The following is a 27,293-nucleotide window of genomic DNA, read 5'->3' as shown; positions in this document are numbered from 1 at the left end:
AAGGGATCTTTAGGAATGAACAGGATGTGGTACGTGGAGGCAGCAGCAGCAATGAGACTGAAACACGCTACATATTTAGAAACAGCCTAATATGACCAACGTGAAAACATGTTAAAAAGCTAACGGGGGAACAAGAAAAAGGAAAGTACCTTCTTCTCTTTTAAAGATCAGCTAGATCTGAGCCCTGTCACATCTCAGAGACCAACAAGATTTTCGAGATAGGATCAGACTCTCCTCTCTACAAGTGTGATCTTCTTAATTGGTCTTCATGGTCACTGAACAGGAAGCATTTTCAGAACTTTGTAGCAAAGAGGATGTCCTGGCTGCACATTATTTATAGCCTGCCTTTCTCACTTGGACTCAAGGTGGATTACACAGAATAAATCAGTATAACCAACAGGTTAATACATAAGTATTAACATGACACATTAAGCGGTACAGAAATGATATCAATAGGATCCTGCTTACCATAAGCTTTACACAGCAGTACAGACCACAGTCCCTAATCATTTATCCAAGTTAAGTCTGTGAACCATTAGGTACTCTGCAGCCTGATTGCCTGTGAAGAAAAGCCCTCTTAAATAGTTCAGTGCTGCATAGTTTGCGGAAGGCCAGGAGAGTGGGAACTTTCCTGACCTTCTTGGGCAAGCTATTCCACGATGCGGGAACCACAGCAGAGAAGGCACGTGTAGGGGCAGTTGTTCCTTTTGCCAGTTTGCAGGCTGGCACCTGAAGAACCCCCCTGCTGACAACAAATTTGTCGTGGCGGAGAGTAGGGAGAGAGGCAGTCCTGCAAGTAAGAGCAGACGAGCCCATGAAGGGCTTGGTATGTGATTGTGTACATTCTGCAACCGAGTGGCAATCCTGGAGGTGATCCTGGAACTCGGGAGCCTTTTTCTGATCCATATAAAAAAGAAAAAGGAACACGCTAAAAAAAAAAAACATGTGTCCTTTCTGTTACAAGTTGTTTGGTTGCTGCAGGTAATACAAGCAGGCTTCTGCTACGCTTGGCTCAGCTCACAGTGGGATACCTTCCTGGGGGAAAAAGATCAAGGCATCCCCGCTGCTGAACACAAATATACCTCCTACCAATTCGTCCTTGTCTAGCGCACTACAATCCAGAACAATCTCTCCTCCTTGCAGTCAGAGAGGCTGACAGCGCACATAAGGTATAGTAAGAGGAATCTCCAAGAATCTCTGGTGTGAAGAGATCCAATTAGATCTTTTTAAGTGTGTGGGTTTTTACCTTCAGCGTTTTTTCTTTTTCTTTTGCACTGCATGCAGGATGGTTTAGTAGCACAGAACTGACATCCTCAAGTGCTACCGGCGATTTCACGTCAGAGGCTTAGTAAGATTTATGGGACTTTGCTTTGCCATGAGAAGAAATCTTTAATACAAACCAACAGGCAAATATGTAGCCTGGCAGAGCGCTGGCAGTGACCAATTATTTTCATGCTATAGGCCTGGTATGTCATCTTCTGCTTTTAAACACAGCAGAGGTTGAGCTTAATTGGCCACACCAAAGTACACACAAAATTGCAGGCGGCACATCCAGATGGCTGTAGGAAGGGCCATCAGAGATGGCACACCCCACAGGGGATTCCTAGTTAAAGCAAGGTCAGAGGTGGCACAGTTCGAAGGGCAAACAAGTTAGTTTGGGATGCTTGCCATGCTAGAGGACCAAATTATGCTCAGACTGCATGACCTGTGTTGTTTGAACTTGTGAGCCAAAAAGCGAGGAAGACTTTTCCTTGTGTGCAGATCCTAGCAGCACCTGCTCGATAAAAACCTTACTCTCTTTTTAGCTTGGTGAGCTTAAAAGGAGTCTGTTTTTCACCGTCAGCTGAAAAGGCCTTTAATTTCTGCCTGCACTGAATTTATCGTTTTTGTGCTGTTGCTGTGGTTTTAAGTTGCCCCGTAGATCATTTTAATAGAAATGCAGTATGTAAATGCTGTGTACTTAATCTTTTTTTTTTTGTAAAGGTAAAGCTTGCTATTTTTTCTATCACATTTTAATACAACCCTTTCTCCAAAGGAGCTTGGAGAAACTCCATTGCTCTATTTTATCATCATAAGCCTGGGAGCTTGATTAGGCACTGAGAAATGGAGACTGGTCCAAGGTTGTCTAGTGAGGTTCATGGGTGAGTAAAGATTTGAACTCAGGTCTCCCAAGCCCTAGCCCAGAGCACTCTAACCCACCGCACCATACCAACTTAAATCAACACAAAAACCAAATCCCGCTTCTCCCGCACACCATGCCTTCTGAATTCCCCATGCCAAATAAATCCTTAGAAACATCCTCTCATCTATTTTTGCATTCCTATTATGCCTTCAAAAATCTATCACTGTAAAGTATATTTATTAAAAACATTTACTAGCCTTCTATCTTACGAACTCAAGGTGGCTTACAATGTAGATAGAATACATAAAACAGAATACATTAAAAACCCACAAAATTTAAAATCACAATTTTGGACTGCCAGTAAATTAATCAAATACAGTCTTAAATAAAACCATCTTCAACTGTCACCTAAAGATCAAATGTGAGTGGGCCAGGTGCACCTCCCTGGGGAGGTGGTCCCATAAATGTGGGACTGCCACCAAAAAGGCCCTCTCTTGTGTGCCTGCCAGATGAACTTCTTTGATTGATGAAACAGTTAGAAGGGCTTCTCCTTGTGATCTTTATTCCCAGGCAGGAGCGCATGGGAGAAGATGATCCTTCAGAAACCCCAGTCCCCAGCCATAGAGGGCTTTAAAGGGCAAAACCAACACCTTGAATTGGGCTTGGGAGTAGATCAGTGTAATTGTTGTAGTATCAGAGTCACATGCTCGCAACTGTTGTCCCTGACCAGCAGTGTAGCTGCAGAATTCTGCACTAGCTGCAGCTTCCAAACACTCTTCAAGGGTAGCCCCAAGTACAGGACACTGCAGTAGTCTAGCCTAGGTGTAACTAAGGCATGGGTCACTCTGGCTTGATCTGAGTGAATCAGGAATGGACATAACTGATGCACTATCCAAAGCTGGGCAAAAGCACTCCAAGCCACCACAGCCACCTGGTTTTCTAAGGTGACTCTTGTGTCAAGTAGCACTCCCAAGCTGTGAGCCTGGCTTTTCAAGGGAAATATAACCTCATCCAAGACAGGAGAGATCTGAAGTCCCTGGTCTGCCTTTTTGCTAACTCAGGGAACCTCTGTCTTGTCAGGACTAAGTTGAAAGTTTCAGTCTGAATGTATTCAACTTCTCCCTGTAATACACTCAACGTGTTCTTTAAAAAGATTTATTCCTGGTATGTTTGATATACAAGAACACCAATCCAAACCTAAAAGAGGGACAGAGCTAGGTGCTGCAGCTCTGCATTTGGGATTTTACGTATTGTTGTTGCAGTGGTGCCACCACATTGTGTGGGACAGGACTAAAACTGAGAAGACTTGGGCTCAAAACCCCACCCCACCACAAAGCTCAATAGGAGGCCCTCAACCTGTCAGTATCTCTTGGCCACAACTAACTCACAGGCTTCTTGTGAAGATAAAGGGACCTCATAATGCCTGATCAAATAGTTCAGAAAGAATAAAGTGATGTCAAACCCTGACAAGAGGAAAGCAATACCCTTGGTAAGGCATCTCTGCTTTGAAGATCTTGTTCTCCACATTAGATATTGTCTAACTTTATTTGGTAGATACTGCAAAGAGCTTAGGAGTCCTGAAGAAACAGATGTCTGCAGTGGCCAAAGTGTCTTGACCAACTGTATTTGTCCGATAAACTCTCTTCCTATCTGAAGATTGCTCATCTGGCCACACTGATCCATGCAACAATAATCTCAAGGACTGACTACTGTAACATGCTCTGTGCAAGATTGCCCTTGAAGACAGTTGGGAAGGAGCAATTGGTGCAAAATGCAGCAGATCATCGCTATCAGGGACTATGTCACACCTACAGAGCCAGCATGGTGTAGTGGTTAAGAGCAGTAGATCCTGATCTGGAGAACCAAGTTTGTTTCCCCACTTCTACACATGAAGCCTGCTGGGTGACCCTGGGCTCGTCACAGTGATCTCTGAACTCTCTCAGTCCCACCTACCTCTCAAGGTGTCTGTTGTGGGGAGAGGAAGGGGAGGCGATTGAAAGCTGGTTTGAGACTCCTTAAGGGCAGAGAAATTGGGGTATAAAAACCAACTCTTCTTCTTATGAACACAATCCTGGCTACCAACCAGTTTCCAATTTTAACTCAAGATGCTGGTGCTTACCTTTAAAGTCCTACCTGGGGGGCTCATATTTGTAGGACTGTCTCTCCTAATATTATTATTTATTTTGATTTATATCCCACCCTCATCCCCAGCCAGACCATGGGGCAGCTCTGCACAGCACAACAGTATCTGATGGGTATCCCAAACCCCGAGAAGGGGTGTTCTGCTGTTGCCCACACAGAGGCTATCTCTGCAGCTCCTCTGACTCTGTGAAACAGCCTCCCAGAAGAAATTAGGAATGCCCCATATGTTCTGCCATTCTGTAAGGGCCACAAGAAGAAGAAGAGTGGGTTTTTATATGCCCACTTTCTCTACCACTTAAGGGAGAATCAAACCGGCTTACAATTGCTTTCCCTTCCCCTCCTCACAACAGACACCCTGTGAGGTAGGTGGGGCTGAGAGAATGTGACTTGCCCAAGGTCATCCAGCTGGCTTCGTTATGTAGGAGTGGGGAAACAAATCCAGTTCACCAGATTAGCCTCCGCCGCTCATGTGGAGGAGTGGGGAATCAAACCCACTTCTCCAGATCAGAGACCACCGCTCCAAACCACTGCTCTTAACCACTCCACCACGCTGGCTGAACGTTTTAAAATGCTTTAACCATGCTGGCTGAACATTTTAAAAGAGAGCCTCTGAAATGCCTTGATGGTTTCTGTAGTCTGTTTGGTTATTACAAAACTCATTTATGAGGCTTTCCAAGCAGTTTTCCATGGTTTTAATAATTTGACGCTTGACACTTTCATATGATTTTAATCTGTTGTTTGCCTTGGGCACCAGTTGCCTGGTGAGATCATCAATGTTTTAAATAAATATATAGATATGTAATTTGTGTGGGGCCTAGCTCCTTCTTCAGTTACAATTCCAACCTGAGCGCCTTAGAAGAAGAATGGGAGAAATGTAATAATCACACATGTTGTTCTACCACTGTGAAAACAAGAGTATTGCGGCAACACGTCTGAGTAATTTAATGCCAAAAATATTTATCCCACACCATGAGATGTCTCGCAGCGAAATTGCAATTCCTAAGAAGTGGAATGTGTTTAAGGCCAACCCAGTGGAGTGAGAGAAGTGTTCTTCATCTAAGCATACACACTACATTTAGACAAATACCTGAGCTGCTAGCGAGTAAAGGAGCTTGTTTTGTCTTAGGAACTGAAGTAACGGGAGGAGCCTAGGCCATATAATTCTCCCCACTCTTAGTTTTATTAATCTGTGGGGGCAAATTCTGTGGTTCCCCTTATTAGTGGTCCAACAAGCATTTAAAAATCAAAGTCAGCATATCAAACAATTTAATGAGAGCTCAGAGAAGAATCACATTTCCTTTCAAAACATCAAAACAACATTATACATCATTTTTGGATTCCTATGCCTTACCCTTTATAACACACATCTAATTGCTTTTCCTTATCCTGTATGAATAATGATACATCAATACCTTTCATTCTCTCCAGGCAAGGCATTTTTTAAAAAAAGTAACAGAAGGAAACAAGGGAGGAGGAGAACATAGCCATAAAGGCAGAAGAGTTAATTTTTCCGAGGGTGGCATTCCAGCCTATGCATCATGGGGTCAATTTATACATTAACAGCTGCTGTATGAAAGCTGCTTTGAGTCTCTTGCTGGGACAGCTTTCCATTAACTATTTTTGACTGCCTTAAACCATCCGGATTAAGTGGTTTGCTGCGCTGATCCAGTACTCTCCCCCTCCCTGCCAGAAATCATACTTCACGTTGGAAGATTAAGCCATACCTTAAGTAACACTTCAGAATCCAATAAGAGTCCCTTCCAGACGGTGGTGGAAAGTGCTGTCAAGTTGTGGCTGACTTATGGCGACCCCATAGGGTTCTCAAGGATAGAGACATTCAGAGGTGGCTTGCCATTGCTTGCCTCTGTGTAGCAACCCTGGACTTCCTTGGTGGTCCCCCAGCCAAGTACTAACCAGGGCTGACCCTGCTTAGCTTCTGAGATAGGGCTAGCCTGGTCCATTCAGGTCAAAACCTATTGAAATGAACGGGCTTAGACTGGAGTAACTCTCTTTAGTATCACACTGTAAATCACATCTCACAGGGCCAATGAAGCTATCAACATTAGATGTGGATCTGGACAGTTCTGTTAGAAATTCTATAGGACATGTCATGGTTTAGTTTCAAAAACTAAACATTATGAGTGACAAGTTTAATGAGAGCTAGAAAATCAAACTCTCGGCCAAATAATGATGACTGGGTAATGGAACTCCTAGGATGGGCATCCTGGAAGGATGAAATATTTATACAAATAAATATCTTACATAAATTGAGTGGCATATGAGATGCCTTTTTGGAGTGCTTTTGATGACAACTCTCTTGCTCCACCCCAAGAGTCTGTTATTTTGACGTTTGCTTAGGTGACATACGACCCCTGATTTATTTCCCTGCTCTGTCTTTTTTTTCCTTATGTCGCTCCCTGCTCACCTGTATAATGACAGAACTGTGGGTTCACAGAGATTAAATAGCCAAGAATATACATGAATGTTTACGAAATTCTTCACTTCTGGATAATTTTGTATAAATCAGATAATGGGTTGCATACTGTGACTCTTGTTACACTTGCAGCAGCTCTTTCTTCTTGAGCAAGGAGACTTTTTGGACCAGTGAAATGACTCAGGCTTTAAATTTTATGGTACACATGGCCCGGCCTGACCAAGTAACATTTATGTTACATCCAGCCCTCCTAACAAATGAGTTGACACCCCTGATCTAGGCTGTCTGTCTGCACTGTTTTATATCCAGTGATCTGCCTTGAGTTTCAGCAAGAAAGGTGGGCTATAAAGCAAAAATCAATAATATTGCTTATTGTTAAAGATACTGGGGAAAATACGCTATAATCTCAGGCCTGTCACCATTTCTCAATTAAACCTCCCTCACAAGGGCAGAAAAGGAAGAGGGGGACCACCTTGAGCTCTCTGGAAAAAGGGCATGATCGAAAACAAATAAGTAACGCTTACTTCATTTTTTAAAAAACACACACACACAATCCTATTGAGTCAGAGAAATGGTCCATGGTACCCAGCTTACATTCTGAGATTCAGACCAGATGCCGAAGACGTTTAAAAACAGAATGTAACGCTTACTGGACATTCTGTTTTTTATTCTCTTGGCTGACAAATTTCATGTACTCTGGATACTTCTTTTTCTTTTAAAAACAACAACGAAAACGAGGCAGGACTTGCCAGCCCTATGTCTAATCTTCCCCTATGACATGAAATAAGGAAAAGCATGACATGATGTCATCAACGCACACATTTCATTACCACATAAAATAGAAACAGGAGGGGGACTAGTCACAGGGTCTCTGCGCCACAAGAAGTGATGCAAGGTGGAAAAAATTTCCACTGCTATACTATACATTTCTAAAACAGCATTGTTTAATAAATTAATTAGGGTCACAGTGAGTGGAGACATCAACAGGGCAACTGGACAGTTTCAAAGTTGTAATTAATTCCCCCCCCCCAAAAAAAAAGTCTGTTCCTAGGAAGCATCTACATCACACACAACCAAGTGTACTTGGATCCCAGCCAAATCAAATATTTTGTACTGCCCACAACTTTATATTTCGTCGCAAATCTTCAGTAGAGGGGCTCCTTTACAGCAATTTTTTAGAAGAGCTATAAGAAGGGGGTGGAGCATTTGCCCCACTTACTGGACATTGTGACAGATTCTCCACTGCTGATGGAAGCCCTCACTCTGTGTTTAACTGGAAGTTGTAAGTGAGGGCTAAAAGCCTTGGTCTCACTCTGTTCTAGCTTCTTGATTCCAAGTGGTCACTGATCCCATCCTTCTGCTAAAGACCTCTGAACCCCCCCCCCCCAATGCTGATCTTGGGGGTACTATTTCCCACAGGAACAGTATTTCTGAGGATATCAGGGACAGCAGAGGGTGCAGCGACTGCAGAGAAATCCCACTTGGTGGACCTAGGGGAGTCTGATCTCTGGAAATTTCCAGTGAATCCAAGTCTGAATGGTGTCTTCTTGCCATGATGCCGGCACTAGGGCTGTTGAATTAAAAAAAATTCGGTATAGTTCGGATTCGGCTGAATTCGGCCCGTTTAGATTCAGGATATGCCGAAGTCCAAACTCCCCCGCCTCTGTGCAATTCGGCGGGAATTCAAAGTTCGGGAAAAAAATTCGGCCGAATAAAGCCATTAAAAACACAACTGCGCCTTTCCGCGGCTCTGGGGGGGCATTTTTGGGGGTAGAGGTCCCAAACTTTCAGCGGAACTTCAAAGGACGTTTCTTGAAAGACCCCCCAAGTTTTGTAAAGATTGGGTCAGGGGGGGCTGAGATATGGGCCCCGAAAGGGGTCCCCCCACCCTTAATGTGCATCTCTGAGCAGAGCTTGCCGCCCACGCACAAAGCTCCCAGCCCCGACAAACAGCTGAGAAGTTTGCAAAGCATTGCAACACGACTGCAAAGAAACACAACCTTGTAAGCAACACCTTTGCAACCGTGCAAAGCAACACCTGACACCTGGAAGTTTGCAAACCATGGAAAGGGACTGAGGCAGCTAGCTATGCATAATGAGCAGGAGGGGTGGAATTTCCCCTTTTGCATGGGACTCCAAATGCATTCTTTAAGTCACCATTTGAAAACCAGTTTTGAGCAAGCATCCAAATAGACCTAACCGCTCTTATGAATGAGGGAAAACCTGAAGACACACAACTGAAACCCCCCCTCAAACCAGGGAGAGAGAGACTCAAGGTGGAACACACCCCCAGGCAGAACCGGCAAAAGCCCCCTTTGGCTTCCCCCCCCACCCACAGAAACTGCTCCCTCCCCACACACACACAGGAGAAAAATTATAGATTAAAGCCCCCAAAGGGGTCTTACTGTGGCTGTCTTCTGTTCCATCAGAAGGGGCTGGGGAGGACTTGTAATCCAAGACGATTCCAATTAGGCACGGGACGTTTTGCTCTGGAGATGCATACAGGATCAGCTGATCCATTCATCCCAATAGGGAAAAGGGGAAAGCCCATATCTCGGGGTCCCCTGACCCAATGTTTACAAAACTTGGGTGGTCTCTTAAGAAGGCTTGTCTGAAGCTCCGCTCAAAGTTTGGGATCTGCACCCCCAAAAATGCATCCCCTGCAGCCACGGAAAGAGAAAAGGGGGGAGCCAATATTTCTGCCCCCACTGAACCCATCTTTACAAAACTTGGGTGGTATCTTAAGAAGGATTGTCTGAAGCTATGCTGAAAGTTTGGGGGCTGTATCCCCAAAAAAGCGCCCCCCTGCAGCCACGTAAATGGAAAAGGGGGGAGGGAAAAGAGGTGGAGCCCATATCTCGAGACCCCCTGACCCAATGTTTACAAAACTTGGGGGGTATCTTAAGAAGGCTCATCTGAAGCTCCACTGAAAGTTTGGGGTCTGTACCCCCAAAAATGCGCCAACTGCAGCCATGGAAAGAAAAAAGGGGGGAGCCCATATCTCGGGACCCCCTGACCCAATGTTTACAAAACTTGGGTGGTCTCTTAAGAAGGCTTGTCTGAATCTCTGCTGAAAGTTTGGGGTCTGTATCCCAAAAAATACACCCCCTGCAGCCACAGAAAGGAGCAAATGTGCACAAGCACCCCCCCACACACACACACGAGGATTTCCCTCTCTCTCTCTCTCCCCGGCCGGGCCGCACATCAGCTGATTCCTCCAGTACTCAATCCTGACTGATTGGCCAGAAGAAGACCCAGCTTGGCCACCGATTGGCCGGGGGAGGAGAATGCTGCTTACTGACGGTTATGCTGCTTACTGACGGCCCTGAATTGGCCGGATTTATTCGTGAACTCCCGAACTCGCTGAATTCGGCTTCCCCGGTTGCCCTCCATTTTTGTGTTCGGTTCGTCCCGAACTAAAAACCACCGAATCAGGGGAAATTCGGCTGTTTTTCAGTTCGGGCCGAACCGAATCAACAGCCCTAGCCGGCACCTTTGGATTTAAAACTGAAGTAAAAAATGGCACCCAGCAACAGCAGAGAAGACTGCTGCTGCCTTCAGGACACGGAAAGGAAGAGAAATAGTTGAGTGAAGAGTATTCATGAAAAATGTTCCCACCCTCTCTCAGAAGGCCCTCTTTAAAAGCGAAAAATTCAGTTGCAAGATGGTGTACTTATTTGGTTTTGTTTACTACATTTAAAGTGAAATAAATATGCCTGAAATAGGCTCATTTCATCATATGTGGTGGACTTGTGAAAAAGTGAAAAACTTCTGGGACATGATTTACAATGAAATAAGGTTGATTATACAAAACAATGTACCTAAAACACCTGAGATGATGTTATTAAGCATGATACCAGATTCTATTTTAACTCAAAGAACATTTCTGATTTATGCCACCACTGCTGCAAGATTAATATATGCAGCTAAATGGAAGACAATGGGAACTCCAGACAAAAGAGACTAGATACAAAAGATGTTAGAATTGATGGAAATGGCAAAACTTACTGCATTGATAAACCAAAAAGACAATGCACAATTTATGGGTGAATGGGAGGCGTGGAGGGTTTACTGTGAAAATGAATTTCAAATGGGGACGCTTAAAGGTTATTCATTGATCTAATCCATCTTTTACTATTACAAATAATACCTAACAATTAATAGTTACAATTACTATATTATGGTAATCTGAAATAATGAAATCTATGTTTTGAAATCATACCTAATTATAATTTAATCGATAGTAAATAAGAAACTATACTTAATTACATAAAATACTATTAGGATTAGAATTTTTATACAAAAGAGTACATAAATTTATAATAAGCTGGAGGGGGTGAAGGGGAAGTTTCAGTTTTTATTTAAAGACAAAGTGTATTTTCAACATTATATTTTTCTTTTTCTCTTATCAATTGTTGAAATGTCTGAATATGATATTATGGAAAATAATAAAATTGTTTTAAAAAAATAAAAATAAAGTGAAATAAATATGCTACATCCAGTCCCAATCACCTGGCACTGGAAAATCTCTCCAGCAAGCTCACATCACTGCTTAAGCAGAAGTGTTTTTAGTAATGACCAATTCCATCCCTACCACACTACACTGCACTCATGCAGGTTAAATGCTACCAAATTAACTGTAACCACAATCAGCAATCTAAATTAACCAACACAAAGAAAAATTAAAAATGCAACAATGCTGTTATTTATGTGTGATACCGTACAAGGGAAAGTAGTTTTTCTGTCCAATATACATTGTGAAAAAACTGAAAGGATTAACAAACAAATCAAGGCTTATAAATGTATCACATGTACTCACCTGTATAACTTCTATTCCCCTTTTCCTGAAAAAAAGCAGAAGAAAAATAAAATTATTAACATTGTACGTTGGCATTAAATAAGTTATTAAACATGCATATAGACCAGGCTGGGGAAAGATACTTCACATCTTTAAAAGATGGCACCACATTCTTGATACTATTCCAAGTACAGGTTGAGTATCCCTTATCTGAAATACTTGGGACCAGAAGTGTTTCTGATTTTGGATTATTTGCATATACATAATGGAAGACAACATCATATGATACCAAGTGAATATGGTCCAGCAAGCAAGGACAGTGGAGAACAAATCCCTATTATCTTACAAATACAGCTACAGATGCAGAATTGTATGATTGCAAATTTAACCAAAGGATTCACCCTCTCCCCAGAGAAGCATGTACTGAATGCTTCCCAAATATGGGGTTGATAAAGAAAACTAAATTATAGGAGGGTAGCTGAGCTCCAAGCCTATTGATCCTTATTTGGGAGTAAGCCTCCGTGACCTCAATGGGACTTGCTTCTGAACAATGTTGTATAAGATTGCACACACAACATCATCAAGCAATTTCTACACAGCCTGAAGGACCAAAAGGAACATTATGCAACGTCCAGCTGTAGCTGCTTGAAGAAGATTGCTGTTTTTCCAAACAGAAGCATTTCCATACAAAGCTATTTCAAGCATCTCCAGCAATTTGGGTCTTATAATGAGCGAAGTGGCACTAGAGGTGAGGCAAAAAGAAAGAACCTGTAGCTCATCCCCAAAGTGCCACGTTTTCTCCCTATACTGCAATTTTCTTCCTACACTGCAGTTTTTGACGATGCTTTCCAAAGAACAGACAACCATGAGCTGGTGGCCAAACATCAAGTCTTCCCTGAAAGCCCTTTAGACCAGGGGCTTTGTTATGAGGGCCGGATATGATATAAATGTCACTTGGTCAGGCCAGGCCTCGCCAGCCCAGACTGAGAGTTGGAGGGGGTAGTTGCCTTGGGTAGTTCGTGGGCCGGATAAGAGAGCTCAAGAGGCCAGATCCGGCCCTCGGGCCTTATGTTTGACACCCATGCTTTAGAGCATCAATTAAAAAAAATGCCTTCATAGAACTGATGATTTACAAGGACAGACTGTGAAAAGATGATCAACAATCAAATAAAAAAGGTATACTTATATCTGACTTCATTTAATTCGCAGCAGTAAGAAACTTGGGTGTGTTAATTGGGGAGGGGGAAATAATGTGGGTGAAGTGGTAAGAGAAGGTTGTTTTTTTTCTGTCAAGTCACAGCTGACTTATGGCGACCCCTTACAGTTTTTAAGGCAAGAGATGTTCTGAGGTGGTTTGTCATTGCCTGCCTTTGCATCACAACCCTGATATTCCTTGGCAGTCAGGGAACTTTAATTTAACTTGCAGAGCCTTAAGAATTGCTTCTAATTTATTCTTCCTTCAAACTGAGATCTATGTCTTCGAACAAAGGAACAGATAACAGATCAAAGACTCAGTATTACCTTTGCAAAACTAGATTTTTGAAAGCAGATCACTTACAGTACTCGAGTGAATAAGTAACTCTCCCAACTCACTAACAATAGGTTTCTTTCTCCCCTACCCACCAATTCCCTCCTCCCTTTCACTTCTGGAGCAAAACCATAGTTAACATGACATCTGCACTGTGTTAACCATTAGCGCAAATTACACTTTGCAAACTTCTAACAATGGAGGGAGGGTATAAAAGGGGGCACACAAGGGTACACAGGGCACTCTATGAGGCATGGGATGTTCAGCGTACAGAAATCCTGTTGCGGTTCGGGCCATTAAGTGCCTACACTCTTAGAAAGGACCCCTTCCTGAGAAGGAATATGTTATCTTATTCAGTGAGACACCACAAGACCGGAATCAACGGTTCCTAGAAACTTGTTACGGTTCCTAGGACATCTCTTGAGAATGCCAATAAATTTATGATACTGGACAAGAGTATAATTATAATAAAAACATATTTATTTACATCATATAATATATGTTTGTTGTTGCAAGGTCTTAAAATATTATATAAGGTCAGACACCATTAGTCTTAAACATGTTTATGTTGCAAGTAATCATTCACAATCTCTATGCCTCTATAATAGAGTATCTTCATTAGAATAGACCTCATAAAGTATGGTTAGTACAATGCACATTCATTCAAAATATAAAGTTACAGAAATCCTGTAAAATATGGTTAATACTTTGGAAAAAGATTTGATTAGAAGTATCCTAACTTACATCATTCAAAACATCATAATATTTCAGTATAGAAGACAATATACCTTGCTATGTCATTTGTAAACATTTCTGAATCTAAGTTCTATAAGAACATATGAAGTTGTCCCAAAGTATCTGTATTTTCTAAGTCTTGAAACCTTAAAGACTTCTATCAGTATTCTTAGCGTATGAAGAAGACCTCTGATCATCATTAAGATCAGGCATTGTCTATGTGCATGCTGTGCATGTTCCTTTTAGTATCAGACAGCAATGCTGAATATGTAAATACTATGTGTTAGCTTAAAGCTGTTTAAAGTCTCTCTGGCTGTGCCAATTGTAGAGAGTTCTGTATGTGAACTTATGGTTCAAATCTGTATATGCGCTGTACGTTGTATCAGCATTGTATATTTCTCATAGAGTACAGAGAGCCTCCTTTCTGTCAGGAATATCTCTGGCCTCTGCTCTGAGGAGGTTCAGAAGTTCCCCTGTTAATTAGAGGACTCTGACACTGTCTCAGAGATCTATTTATTAGCTCTGTGTTCAGGATGCTCTTAGCATTGGTAAGCCAAATGGGCTTAATATGTAAGAATCCATTAATCCTTGTTAGAATCAATGGACTCAGTGTTCCAAAATATGGAAAGATCACTGCACTTAGATTCCCATTCAAAGGATAGGAATTCTAAGGGTCTCCATCCTCTTTCAAGAATAGAGTAGTCTGTTACTTCAGACATCCAGTCTTAATGGGTACTGGATATACTGAAATGGATCTCCTTCAAAAGGAGTTTCCAGCCTCATAAGAAGACTGTAAATATTATAAGGCATGTTGAAATATCCAGATCTTGATACTTCAAGATACCTCAGAGAACCTCTGTCCACGTAAGAATCAGAGTCTCAACATTTTACATCTCAGGCCTCTGAGATGGAGAAATGTTATGTCAGACAGCTGCAGTCTGTCCATCAACAACACTCTGAAGTACTGGCTGTCCTGCTCGGCATTGTATCCTCTCCAGATTTATCTGATGTGTGGGTACTGGTGCACCCCTGGAGTTTGGGATAAAGCATCAGCGGCCTTGAAGTGCCTATCTTCTGCACCTGTGGAATGGAGGGTTTTGATACTTGACAGGGTGCTAATACTGTATCCTTGTAAGACCATATTTGGACATCCACATTTTCTTGGTCTATTTTACTAAACCATAAATTATTAGTTTTGAGCTTTGTAATCACTCTATATACTCAATTTTAACATCATTGTCATCCTCAGCACAAGACACATTCATTACATATATTTGTGAATCAATAATATAATGTCTATGCATTTAAATCATAAAACACAATTATATGCTTACATTGCATTACATAGTCCTGGCTGACCTTGTGGTTTGAGGGTAGAATATACTCCCTTGGTTAGCAGCTGTGAAAAAGGCTAACCTACCCCACCATTACATCATACAATTCACAGTCAGCCATCTGCTTCTTATCTAGTGACCTTACTAGCTTGTCTCAACAGAGGAAGAGAAACCCTTCGTTTCTGATAATTAGTACTGGTATTTCCTCACACTTTTACATGGTAGGTAACTATACACTGCTTGCAGCTGTATGCTTATCTTAGAGGAATACTAAAAACCCCTCCTTCTGAGGACAGGTATTGCATAACCATTACAGCATTACATTACAGAATTTTAAGTCAAGGAGGCTTTTATTCCTTACATTTGAGCTCTATATGAATGTCTGATAGGCAAACTTCGTATTTAATTCTCATTAGACCGTGACAATCCCAAGCATGTGCCTGTTTGTTTTTTCAGTACCAGGTGAACAGAACCCAACATAAATAAAGACCATGGCAAGTGTAGGAGAGATAAGGCTCCCACCCCCCTTTCCAATATACTGATCTGAGAAACTCGGAGCATGGATTCAAGGTCTCCATGAAGGGGCACAGTCTATTTTAGCTGATAAAGAATCTGGCCACAGCTGCCACCATGACATTTCCAGGGTCATGCCAGATCCAGGGTCACATGCAGATGTGGAACTTGAGTCACATTTACTCTGATGGCCATCTACAATTGACAAACCCACACCCAAGATTCCACATGTTACCATTCATCATCTCTTCCACTTCACCCAAAGTTTACCTTTTAGCTCAGGAACCAAATCATGGCTATCAGTGTTGCCACTGGATCTACTGAAAACAGGGTGAGAGGAAGCTGGGTCATCATCATATTGGTGGCAGACACCACGCTACCATGTGATCTTCCCCAGATGCTGCAGTACAACGTACTCTACCTAGTTCATTCATATATAATCACAGTCTACAATGAATTAGATATAGAAACACACTGCTAGTGAGTGTGCTCCAGTAACCAGCTTTTATTTGCAATATGATCTCAAGGAAGAGGCACTAGAAATCATATGGCAAATATACGGTGGTTACTGGAGCATACGAGAGAATTTCAGAAGAAAATCAGCTTGTGTTTCATAGATTACAGCAAAGCTTTTGACTGTGTGGATCACGAAAAGCTATGGCTGGTTTTAAAGGAAATGGCTGTGTTCTACATCTGATCGTTTTGATGCGCAACCTGTACTCTGGACAAGAGGCCACAGTTAGAATATGGAGAAACGGAATGGTTTCCAATTGGCAAAGGAGTCAGACAAGGATGTATTTTATCTCCCTATCTCTTCAATCTATATGCAGAACATATAATTAGGAAAGCTAGATTAGATTTAGATGAAGGTGGAGTGAAAACTGGAGGAACGAATAATTTGAGATATGCCGATGACACTACATTATTGGCAAAAAATAGTGAAGATTTGAAACGACTACTGCTGAAAGTTAAAAGAGAAAGTTACAAAGCAGGACTACAGCTGAACATCAAGAAAACAAAAGTAATGACTACAGGAGAATTACACAACTTTAAGGTTGACAATGAGGAAATTGAAACTGTTGAAGACTTTCTATTCCTTGACTCCACCATCAACCAAAAGGGAGACTGCAGCCAAGAAATCAGAAGGAGATTGAGACTAGGAAGGGCAGCCATTAAGGAGTTAGAAAAGATTTTGAAATGTCAGGATGTGTCACTGGCCACCAAGACTATTCATGCCATCATATTTCCTATTACTAGGTATGGGTGTGAAAGCTGGACAGTGAAGAAAGCTGATAGGAAGAAAATAGATTCCTTTGAAATGTGGTGTTGGAAGAGAGTATTACGGATTCCGTGGACTGCCAAAAAAAAAAATATCAGTGGGTTATAGATCAAATCAAGCCTGAACTGACCCTAGAAGCTAAAATGACTAAACTGAGGCTATCGTATTTTGGTCACATCATGAGACGACAAGAGTCACTGGAAAAGACAGTCATGCTAGGAAAAGTTGAGGGCAGCAGGAAAAGAGGAAGACCCAACAAGAGATGGACTGACTCAATAAAGGAAGCCACAGCCCTCAGTTTGCAAGATCTGAGCAAGGCTGTCAAAGATAGGACATTTTGGAGGTCTTTCATTCATAGGGCTGCCATGAGTCGGAAGCGACTTGACGGCACTTAACACACACACACAGTGAGTGTTCCCTAGCAACAACCTATTGTAGTCCCTGAGGTCAGGACAGTGCCAGGTGGCAAAACATCTGGGCAAGACTTTGCACAACTATGTTGTCCCCTAAGCCATAACGCTGATGGAACAGCATGGCTCTACATTCTTGCAAAGTGCAAATGAGTCAGGATCCCACGACTCCATCCCACCACCTTCTACCAATGCAAGAGTATCACTTCTGCTGAAGGGAAGTGCCCCCCATCAGCATAAACCAGAAGTGTATCATCCAACCCACTGTGAAACTTGTTTGGATGTCCTGGTGCCTCCCAAGGTGAGATACCAAAACGAGAAGAGAAAAACCAACAAAACCACTGTAACATAATCATTTCCACAGAAGAGTGCCATGACAGAATGAAACTTATACAACCCCTAAGATTTTAAAAGCAACATACAAATGTTAAATAAAAGCAACAATAGTATGACTAGTATGCAGTTCCAGGGTTTAGCGAGGAATTTAAGCTATTCACAACCTAACGACAGATTTTCACTTGCTTGTTAGTACTTGGGTGAACATAATCCGGATTCAGAATACACACACTACCATCAATAGCAATGGGGCACAGGTGTGTAAAATTCAAAAGTTCTGTCAAAAAGCAAACATCCTCGCACACAGCTGAGAAAGTATCAGGCCACTGATTCCCAAGGCATTTATTTGTCTACAGACACATACCCTAATATAAGCAGTGACGAGTTCTTATAGGAATAAACCTATACGGATCCTTGCCTGATTCTATTTGCCTAGAAATTTCTAAACCACAATAAAGTGCCTTACAGAGGCACTATAATACTTTCCCTTTTGGCCTTACAATTCAAAACAGACAGATTGCATCAGGGCCTTGGCAGCACGCAAATCCGCCTGCAGCCCTCTTGGAGACCCTTGCATGAGCCATGAGGCCTTGCTGAAACCTCAACAATCTTGGCATTCGGTTTAAAAGTTTTCCAGCACTCTTGGGGGTGGTGAGAATAGAGGTGACAGATTCAGATACCGGAAAGCAGTCCGGTCATACTTTCAAACCTCATAAAGGAAGGACTGAGTCATTATTCTGGACACTGGGGATTAACATTACAAGAGTTTTTGGCCACCACCCCAGCTGACTAGAAAACAGTGCTATTTAGAAGGGACTTATCATGCCTAACATACCAAGGATTGTTCCCCGAAAATGAACTGCCAGACTTGGAAAACCTAAACCTGAGATATATAGGTCATGGAGACAGAGAGCCTCAAAATGACTATCAATATTTCAGTGGGCAAGCCAAAATATGTCAGTCTAATCCTATATATCCCATAGTACCCCATTTTGCCAAAATGACACTTGCAAAACTGAACACAAACATAATTAGGATCTTCAAATGCACCCTAAATGTAACCACTTGAAACACACATGAACAAAAATCTTTCGGATTTTCAGTACAATAGGAAAGGCACAAATGAACATATTCAGAAGCCCTGGTTTTGCTGACATCTGGCAAACACACACACACACACACACACACACACAGAGTGTTTGCCCTTGTTACACAACTGTTTAAGTGCCAATCTAATTTTCAAAGAAAGCAAAATACAAAAATGCATCAAATAAGACCACCGTCAATATAAGAGATGCAGTTTCTGCAGGAGTTTAAATTTTTTAGCTATGAAATTTTTTTACTAGTCTTTGGGACAGCAGGAAAATTCTTGTTTGACTGGAATCTTACTGGACACGCTGGTTTTATGATCGTCCAGCTCTCATTTGCTGGTTTTCCTTAAAGTGGACAAAAAGGTATACAGCAATAATAGTGGAGAAGAGCTCCGTGGCACAGAGTGGTAAGCTGCAGTACTGCAGTCAAAAGCTCTGCTCACGACCTGAGTTTGATCCCAACGGAAGTCGGTTTCAGGTGGTCGGCTCAAGGTTGACTCAGCCTTCCATCCTTCCGAGGTCAGTGAAATGAGTACCTAGCTTGCTGGGGGTAAAGGGAAGATGACTGGGGAAGGCACTGGCAAACCACCCCGTAAACAAAGTCTGCCTAGGAAACGTCGGGATGTGAAACAAAGTCTGCCTAGGAAACGTCGGGATGTGACATCACCCATGGGTCAGGAATGACCCGGTGCTTTGCACAGGGGACCTTTACCTTTTAAATCTGACGTTTCTTGGCCAACAGCATGGTTCTTGTTCCTGCAGCAATGCTAACAAACCAAAAGCACCACACTTCTCTTTTGTGTTTACACAGCACCTGCACAAGTTACCCTGCAACAATCTGCACTGGAGTTTCACTATGAGGTCCTGAAGAGACCAGCTCCTGTACAGCAACAGTGCCTCCTGTGCTACCTGTTGCTGCCAGGTGTAGTTACTTGAAAAAAGGAACAACAGGAAAACACAAGGTTCAAGGAGGCACTACTTAGGTTGAGAAAAGCCTATTGTGACTCAGCTCTGCTTAAATATCTCCACTGTCACCTGGTCTCCTTGCCTGCAGATGGTGGGCCAACTATTTGTAACATCCAATAAATCAAGCAATCGTATTGGGTGTGGGGGGGAGACAGAAGAAGAAGAGTTGGTTTTTATATGTTGACTTTCTCTACCACTTAAGGGAAAATCAAACCGGCTTACAATCACCTTTCCTTCTCCACAACAGACACCCTGTGAGGTAGGTGGGGCTGAGAGAGTGTGACTTGCCCAAGGTCACCCAGCTGGCTTCATGTGTAGGAGTGGGGAAACAAATCCATTTCACCAGATTAGCCACCGCAGCTCATGTGGAGGAGTGGGGAATCAAACCCAGTTCTCCAGATCAGAGTCCACCACTCCTAACCACTACACCACACTGGCTCTCCAGGTTCAGACTGGCTCTCTTATGGAAAAACAGCCAATTAAAAATCTGAACACTGGAAGCAATGTCATGGACAAACCACAGTCCAACACGCTGATCAGCTGTAACATGCTTCTTGTACAGTCATGCACAATCATACTCAAATTGCTTCTTGTGAAGCCCAAATGTAATCCAAAAAAGGCCCTTCTGTGCTGACTGAATAACTCACTAGGGCAATTAGTCTATTGCCTCTGCAAGAAAATAGGCTCCAGGTAGTGACCACAGGATACAACATGACAGAGCTTCAGCTACTTTCCAACCTATGCTGCTCTAATGCAAATATAGCCCAAAGGGGCTAAATTTTGATGTAAGGCAATGCTGAACTTCTGAAAGGTTTCCAGAATTTCAAACCCAGGGCAACCTAGGATACCTTGAAGACAAACAGACTAGTAGTACAGGTACCCCTCAACTGAATACAGAATTGCATATGTCACAATTCCTCTGCTTTTCGGCTAGCATCAAGCCTAAGCAGCTCACATTTCAAAGCTGATCTGCTTCAACAGGAAGACTCTGCCAAAATCCCAAACGCTCTTTGTAAATGGAGGAGGAATTAATATGCTCTCCCTAATGCTTTTCTGTGTACACACAGACATGCAAACCACCCTAAAACCTGCCCTATGTAACAGCACAACAGTAAAAGAGTAAGAATATCTTGAAAAGATGGAAATGAAAAGAGACTACTAAAACTTGCGGGTGGATATCTGAGAGGTACAAATGACGAACCTTTGCAATATCTTGCAATGAACATTTAATTTACCGAGGTGTATCTGAACCTTAAATCTTTCTAGCTTGCCAAGGGTTGAGCTACATTACACTTAGTTCAATTCTGCTACAAATACTGCCCGCTCATCAAGATCCTGCCTGGGTTGATGGAAACTATGTACCACACAAGAAATTCAAAAGGGTTTCTTTGTGCTTATTCTGAACAACAGTTACCTTTGTAGAACTGCCATGAGGATGTACATGGACATTCATATGTGCGGAAACACAGCCCGTACACAAATTACCTTGCTAAGGATCAAAGTTAAATGAATTTATTGGCAACATGATTCTCAAAGAGCTTCAGGCAAGAATATTAACCCACTAAACTACAATGGAACGCAGTTCTGATCAAAACAAAAAAGCATTTACAATTGTTTCTTGACATCCACATTCATGGAGGTAGAAAGTGCCATCACGTGTCAGCTGACTGATGGCGACCCCATAGGGTTTTCAAGGCAAGAGAAGAACAGATATGGTTTGCCATTGCCTGCCCTCTGCATAGCAACCCTGGACTTCCTTCGTGGTCTTCAATCCATGCACTAATCAGGAACAACCCTGCTTAGCTTCTCAGATCTGATGAGATCAGGTCAGCCAGGGCCATTCACACTAGTATCGCCTAACTTGATCTCCTTCTCTGGGATCAGCTCTGTAAATATAAATAAATACACAAACACACTCCCTTTCGTTGGAACAAGATGTGATAAACAAAGGCCTGGATCCTAAACAATCCAAGCAGAAATGTGCTAGAGAAGACAGATTTCCTGCCTTCCTCTCTCACTGCAGTCTTTTGTGCCAACCCCCCCCCCCATTAAGCTCCCAGTGTGGGGGACCAAATTAGGAGTCTGCAACTGGTGAGGAAAACCAGCAAAATTAGGGGCTGTGGCTCAGTGGCAGAGCATCTGCTTGTCATGCAGAAGGTCCCAGGTTCAATCCCCAGCATCTCCAGTTAAAGGGACTAGGCAAGTAGGTGATGTGAAAGACCTCTATCTGAGACCCTGGAGAGCCACTGCCGGTTTGAGTAGACAATACTGACTTTGATGGGCCAAGGGTCTGATTCAGTATAAGGCAGCTTCATGTATTCTCCCTCTCCTCTTCCACAGATGGAAAAGCCACCCCAATGGAGGAGTTCTTTTGTGCTCACAGTACAGAATGTTAAGATCCAAGCCAACAAACGAAGAAGACCCCAGTACAACTTAATGTGCATTTTCAAGAATTCTGAACTGATTCCTCCACTACCACCAAGTTCTATACAACTGCTGGCAATTAAGCAGTGGCTTAGAGCAGACTGAAGGTTACAGATTGCCCCCCTTGCTGTCTGGTATGCGCACTCTCTTCTACCATGAAGTTTCTCTTTCACTGTTTCCCCTGCAGCAGCTGCTTCATGAGAACCAAGATGGAGCCAGGGGAGACATCAAAGAAGTTACAGGAATGAGGACTCAAGTTACTAGCCTTGGCTCCTCTCTAGCTCTTTGGAAAAGGGCTCCCCAGGGAGCTAGCCTTATGAGGGGAAGCACACAGCGGCTGACATGGGTGTTACTGGAAAAGGTGAGCACCTGGAAAGAAGATGACAACTGGAGACCCCTTTTGATTCTGCCCAAGCTGCCAAGAGGGAAGTTGCCAAAGGAACACATGAACACATGAAGCTCCCTTCTACTGAATCAGACCCTTGGTCCATCAAAGTCAGTATAGTCTACTCAGACCGGCAGCGGCTCTCCAGGGTCTCAGGAAGAGGTCTTTCACATCACCTACTCCCAGTTTGAGAAGTAAAAGGCCCCTTGTGATGTGTTTATACCCAGAAGTGCTGCATCGCAAGGGGCCTTTTACCACTCAAACTGGGAGTGTGAGTGGTAAAAGGCCCGTTGCGATGCGGCACTTCCAGGTGTAAACCCGGAAGTGACGTGGCACGGCAGGCAGGTTGCCCACCAACCCTTAGCTGATCGGAAGGCAGCCAGGTGGATTGGCGGGGATTTGCCCGCCACCACCTGGCACTAGGCAACCTTAGACATTGGCTAAGTTATGTAAGACAGGGCTGTTTTTAAAAAATGAAACAAAATGTTGAGTCCACAGCTCATATGCATCTTAAGACATATCAGCTGATCTAAAATAAAAGTGAAACTAACTCCTAAACAAAACAAATTATACCCTAAACCTGTTGGATAAGTGTAATTTTACTAATACCACCTACAAAATGGGACAAAAGCAGTGATTAACTGATCATGCTGCATTAAAGAGAACTTGATTGTGGGTAATGGTTTACAGATCTTATATATTTGTTGTACAAAACTGTAATCCTAACTACCCAAGAACTATCATTATCTAAAGCTGTACGCTGTCTCATATTAAGTATTCATACGTGGTGTTTAGAGAAAGTATTACGAATGAGTAGAACCTTGCCCTAAAAAGAGTTCATTCAATCCAAAAGAAGTGTTTCATGACGAACCTTTTCCCCCCAGTGCTTCCCAACATTTCCAATTTTCCTGCTGGTAAAAACTTAACAAATAACAGAGGTATTTGAAGACCCCTCCCCACATTTTCTAGGCTTTTATATCTTCAACTGAAACCCAACATATCATTCATGATCAACAAAACCTCTGTGGAATTTGTCGTATTATTTCCATTTCATAGATTGAGACATGAGAATGAGAGCTGGTGGCTACCCAGCATTATTCCCTGGCAAGATAAGGGCTGGGCTGAGATTTCAGCCCAGCTGTAAACAGAACAAGCTATTCACTAAGTCAGTGCTGGCCCTCTCGTCAGTACTTGGCTAACTTTCCCACAGAACAAGGAAGAACAAAGGTGGATGATTCATTGCGCTACAAACACCACATGCCCATGCACAAGTAGATCAAATGACTTTATAACAAGAGCCTAGAAGAGATATGACTGCAGAGATGACTGAGTCTCTGGGTAGAAATGTTCCATTAAATATAAAAAGCTACAACTCGTTTAATGCAAATCACAGTGCACTATAAATACGGCCCAAGAAGAACAGATGTCCTAAAAAAAATCCTGGGAGGGAGGGAGGGAGGGAGGGAGGGAGGGAGGGAGGGAGGGAGGGAAGGAAGGAAGGAGGGAAGGAGGGAAGGAGGGAAGGAGGGAAGGAGGGAAGGAGGGAAGGAGGGAAGGAGGGAAGGAGGGAAGGAGGGAAGGAGGGAAGGAGGGAAGGAGGGAAGGAGGGAAGAAAGAAAGAAAGAAAGAAAGAAAGAAAGAAAGAAAGAAAGAAAGAAAGAAAGAAAGAAAGAAAGAAAGAAAGAAAGAAAGAAAGAAAGAAAGAAAGAAAGAAATCTCACTGCACAACCAACAGATGCCTCTCTTGCTCCCCTTCTTAGGACTTCAAACCTTCATTTATCCAACAGATCCTACCATTTCGGTGAGTGCTCTGTGTTGGAGTGTAGATTTAAAAGGACAAAAATAAGGGAAAGATAAAAAATAAGGAAAGCAGTTTGCAGAAACAATAAGTAGAATGGTCTTAACAGTTTTTGTATACAACACCGAGAATAAGGCATTGTACAAATATTAAATTATTAAATTGTACAAATATTAAATATTAAATTAAATCATAAATAGTATTTATCTGATACTGAGACAAAATAAAATATGTTAAACATCAATTTGTTCTTGATTTTTTAAAAAAAGGAAAAGCAGGATTTTAAAAGAGGTACCTTATTTCAAAACATACCTTGCCTGCATATGCACAGCAGAAGAACAAGCGTTCCATAATTTTTTCCTTTTTCTATACAGATGGATGAACTGGCGGTGCTTCTCAAACCACATCACCCCTGCCCAAGATCTCATTCTGTTTGTGGGTTACATTAAGCATCATATAAAAGAAGCCCGACACGATCGTTATGCTGTCCAAACAGCACCTTCTTACCCAAAAATTTTCCAAGATGCTGAAATTCAGCTGAATACTACAGCTATGCATGGGCCACAAAGAACATTTTCATGTTTTCTTCTTAAGCCATATCTGAGAGATGGTACCCGAGTACCACTTATGCTTCCAATGTTATCTGTTCACATGGAAATGCTGTAAAATACAGACATTCCACCATTGAGCAACTGCTCCCAATAGAAAAAAATAATCAAGATGCTTCTCTTTTTATCGTAATAGTAAAGGGTAGGGGGGGAGAGAACAGTTATAAAGAGAAGCATAACTGGAAATCCACAGACGTTTGAAAGGTGTGCCCAACACCACCCTCACATTAAACACAAACCAACCATCGCCCTTCCAGCATTTTAGCTGAGGTAAGATAAGGATGCACTGACAACAAAGAGGACCTTCACGAGAAGGCAAGTTTCATTTCTAGTTGCCCCAGAAGGTCGGATCAGAACCAACGGGTTGAAATTAAATCAAAAGAGTTTCCATCTAGACATTAGGAAGAATTTTCTAACAGTTAGAGTGGTTCCTCATTGGAACAGGCTTCCTGAGGAGGTGGTAAGCTCTCCTTCCTTGGAGGTATTTAAGAAGAGGCTAGATGGCCATCTGTCAGCAATGCTGATTCTATGACCTTAGGTAGATGATGAGAGGGAGGGCATCTTGACCATCTTCTGGGCATGGAGTAGGGGTCACTAGGGGTGTGGGGGGGAAGGTAGTTGTGAGTTTCCTGCATTGTGCAGGGGGTTGGTGGTCCCTGGTGGTCCCTTCCAACTCTATGATTCTATAATTTTGCCCTACAACACACATCCAGGTCTCACCTCTCAGCTCCAGCTTTCCCTTTTGCACCCTACCTAATGGCCCCCTTTGCCACCTCCTCCACTGCCAGATTTCGCCCGCCAGCTGGGGTCGCTATGGCAACCCAAAATGTTACATCCACAACTATTTTTGCAACAACTGCCCAGTTGCAGCTATTAATTTGGGGAGCTGCTTCCCATATTTTGGGGGGGAGGGGGGAAGAGGTTAAAGCAAGACTGTTCTGCAAAACGGGAGGTTCCCCTGGGTTTGAAGTCTGAAAGGGTAGTCACTGGCTGGCCCCAATGTCTGTGTGTGTGTGTGTGTGTGTGTGTGTGCGTGTGTGTGAAGTGCCGTCAAGTCACAGCCAACTTATGGCGACCCCTTTTGGGGTTTTCATGGCAAGAGACTAACAGAGGTGGTTTGCCAGGGCCTTCCTCTGCACAGCAACCCTGGACTTCCTTGGTGGTCTCCCATCCAAATACTAACCAGGGCTGACCCTGCTTAGCTTCTGAGATCTGACAAGATCAGGCTAGCCTGGGCCATCCAGGTCAGGGCTAGGAATGAGTATTAGACACAGGTGACTGGCGAAGGACAGTGCCATCAAGTCCCAGCCAACTTATGATGACCCCATAGGGTTTTCAAGGTAAGAGACATAGATTGTTTTCCATTGCCTGCCTCCATATAACCACCCTGGATTTCCTCGGTAGTCTCCCGTCCAAATACTAACTAAGGTCGATCCTGCTTAGTTTCCGTGATGTGACAAGATTGGGTTAGCCTGAGCCATCCAGATCAGGGTAACAGATTATAAGATACAGTGATCAAAGTAGGCATAAGATCCCTGTTGTGCAAAGGGTAGCTCAAGGATAGCTCCTCTTTCCAAATTTAACTGAGCTGCAGATAGATTCTACACATGAGCGGAGACAAAAAACATAGTCTGAGGGAGCAGGGCAGATTATGATAGGGAAATGCTACCTTTGCAAATGTTTTTAAATATATCTTAATGATTTTAAAGTTTCAGCATGCAAACTGCAAGATGACAAAGCTCAACAAACTGACTCCTGAGTGCTCATTGTCAAAGAAACCAAACAAACATTCTTGAGCAATTTTGAATAATTTGGTAACAGGAAAAAGTTCAGAAACATGAAAGAGCAACTTCAACAAACAATTCAGATGTACTTCTCTTTTCCTTCCTGAAGTGAACAGATGCTTATTAGAGCAAACCCAGACAGAAAGCATGAACATTAATAAAAACTTGAGAACTTTTAAAAATAGATTAAATGTTTGCTTTGTAGAATGTGAGGCAAATATAAGCAGGTAAAGCTTCTGCTTAATAGAAGGGAAACCACTGCTACCTCAAAACTATTTATCCAATACTACCTCACCTGTGGATTCCTCACCACATTGGTCACAGAACCCAAGCAGGTATTATATATACCGTCAGCCACTGAGGTTTAAGAATCTGGTATCTTGTATTATTGTCGAGACACCGGTACCTGCCTTCACCTCGTACGTGCTGGGAATTGCAGGATATACATACACACACACATTTATATTTAAACACAAAATATGGAAGTGACAGTGTAATTTTTTTTCCTGAACAGTTGTTCACTTGGTCACTTTTACCCCCTTTGGCTACCTTGCAACACTGCAGTGTTAACTCATCTCGTAAACATCTGTTGTCACTCATATACAG

At 42.6% G+C, this 27,293-nt stretch overlaps 1 protein-coding gene across 1 annotated transcript in view; it reads right to left on the bottom strand.

Moving 5' to 3' along the window:
• The window catches only part of ITPK1 (inositol-tetrakisphosphate 1-kinase), a 165,971-nt gene that overhangs the window by 110,774 nt on the left and 27,904 nt on the right, over positions 1-27,293 (bottom strand). The window contains exon 2 of the mRNA XM_056851337.1: positions 11,518-11,542. Coding sequence (XP_056707315.1) covers positions 11,518-11,542 — 25 coding nt within the window. The remainder of the gene's footprint in view (positions 1-11,517; positions 11,543-27,293) is intronic.

This window comes from Euleptes europaea, chromosome 6, assembly GCF_029931775.1.
Source record: "Euleptes europaea isolate rEulEur1 chromosome 6, rEulEur1.hap1, whole genome shotgun sequence".
NCBI lineage: Eukaryota > Metazoa > Chordata > Lepidosauria > Squamata > Sphaerodactylidae > Euleptes > Euleptes europaea.
Note: the sequence above shows the minus strand (reverse complement) of the source record. Positions and strands in the feature narration are given on the sequence as shown.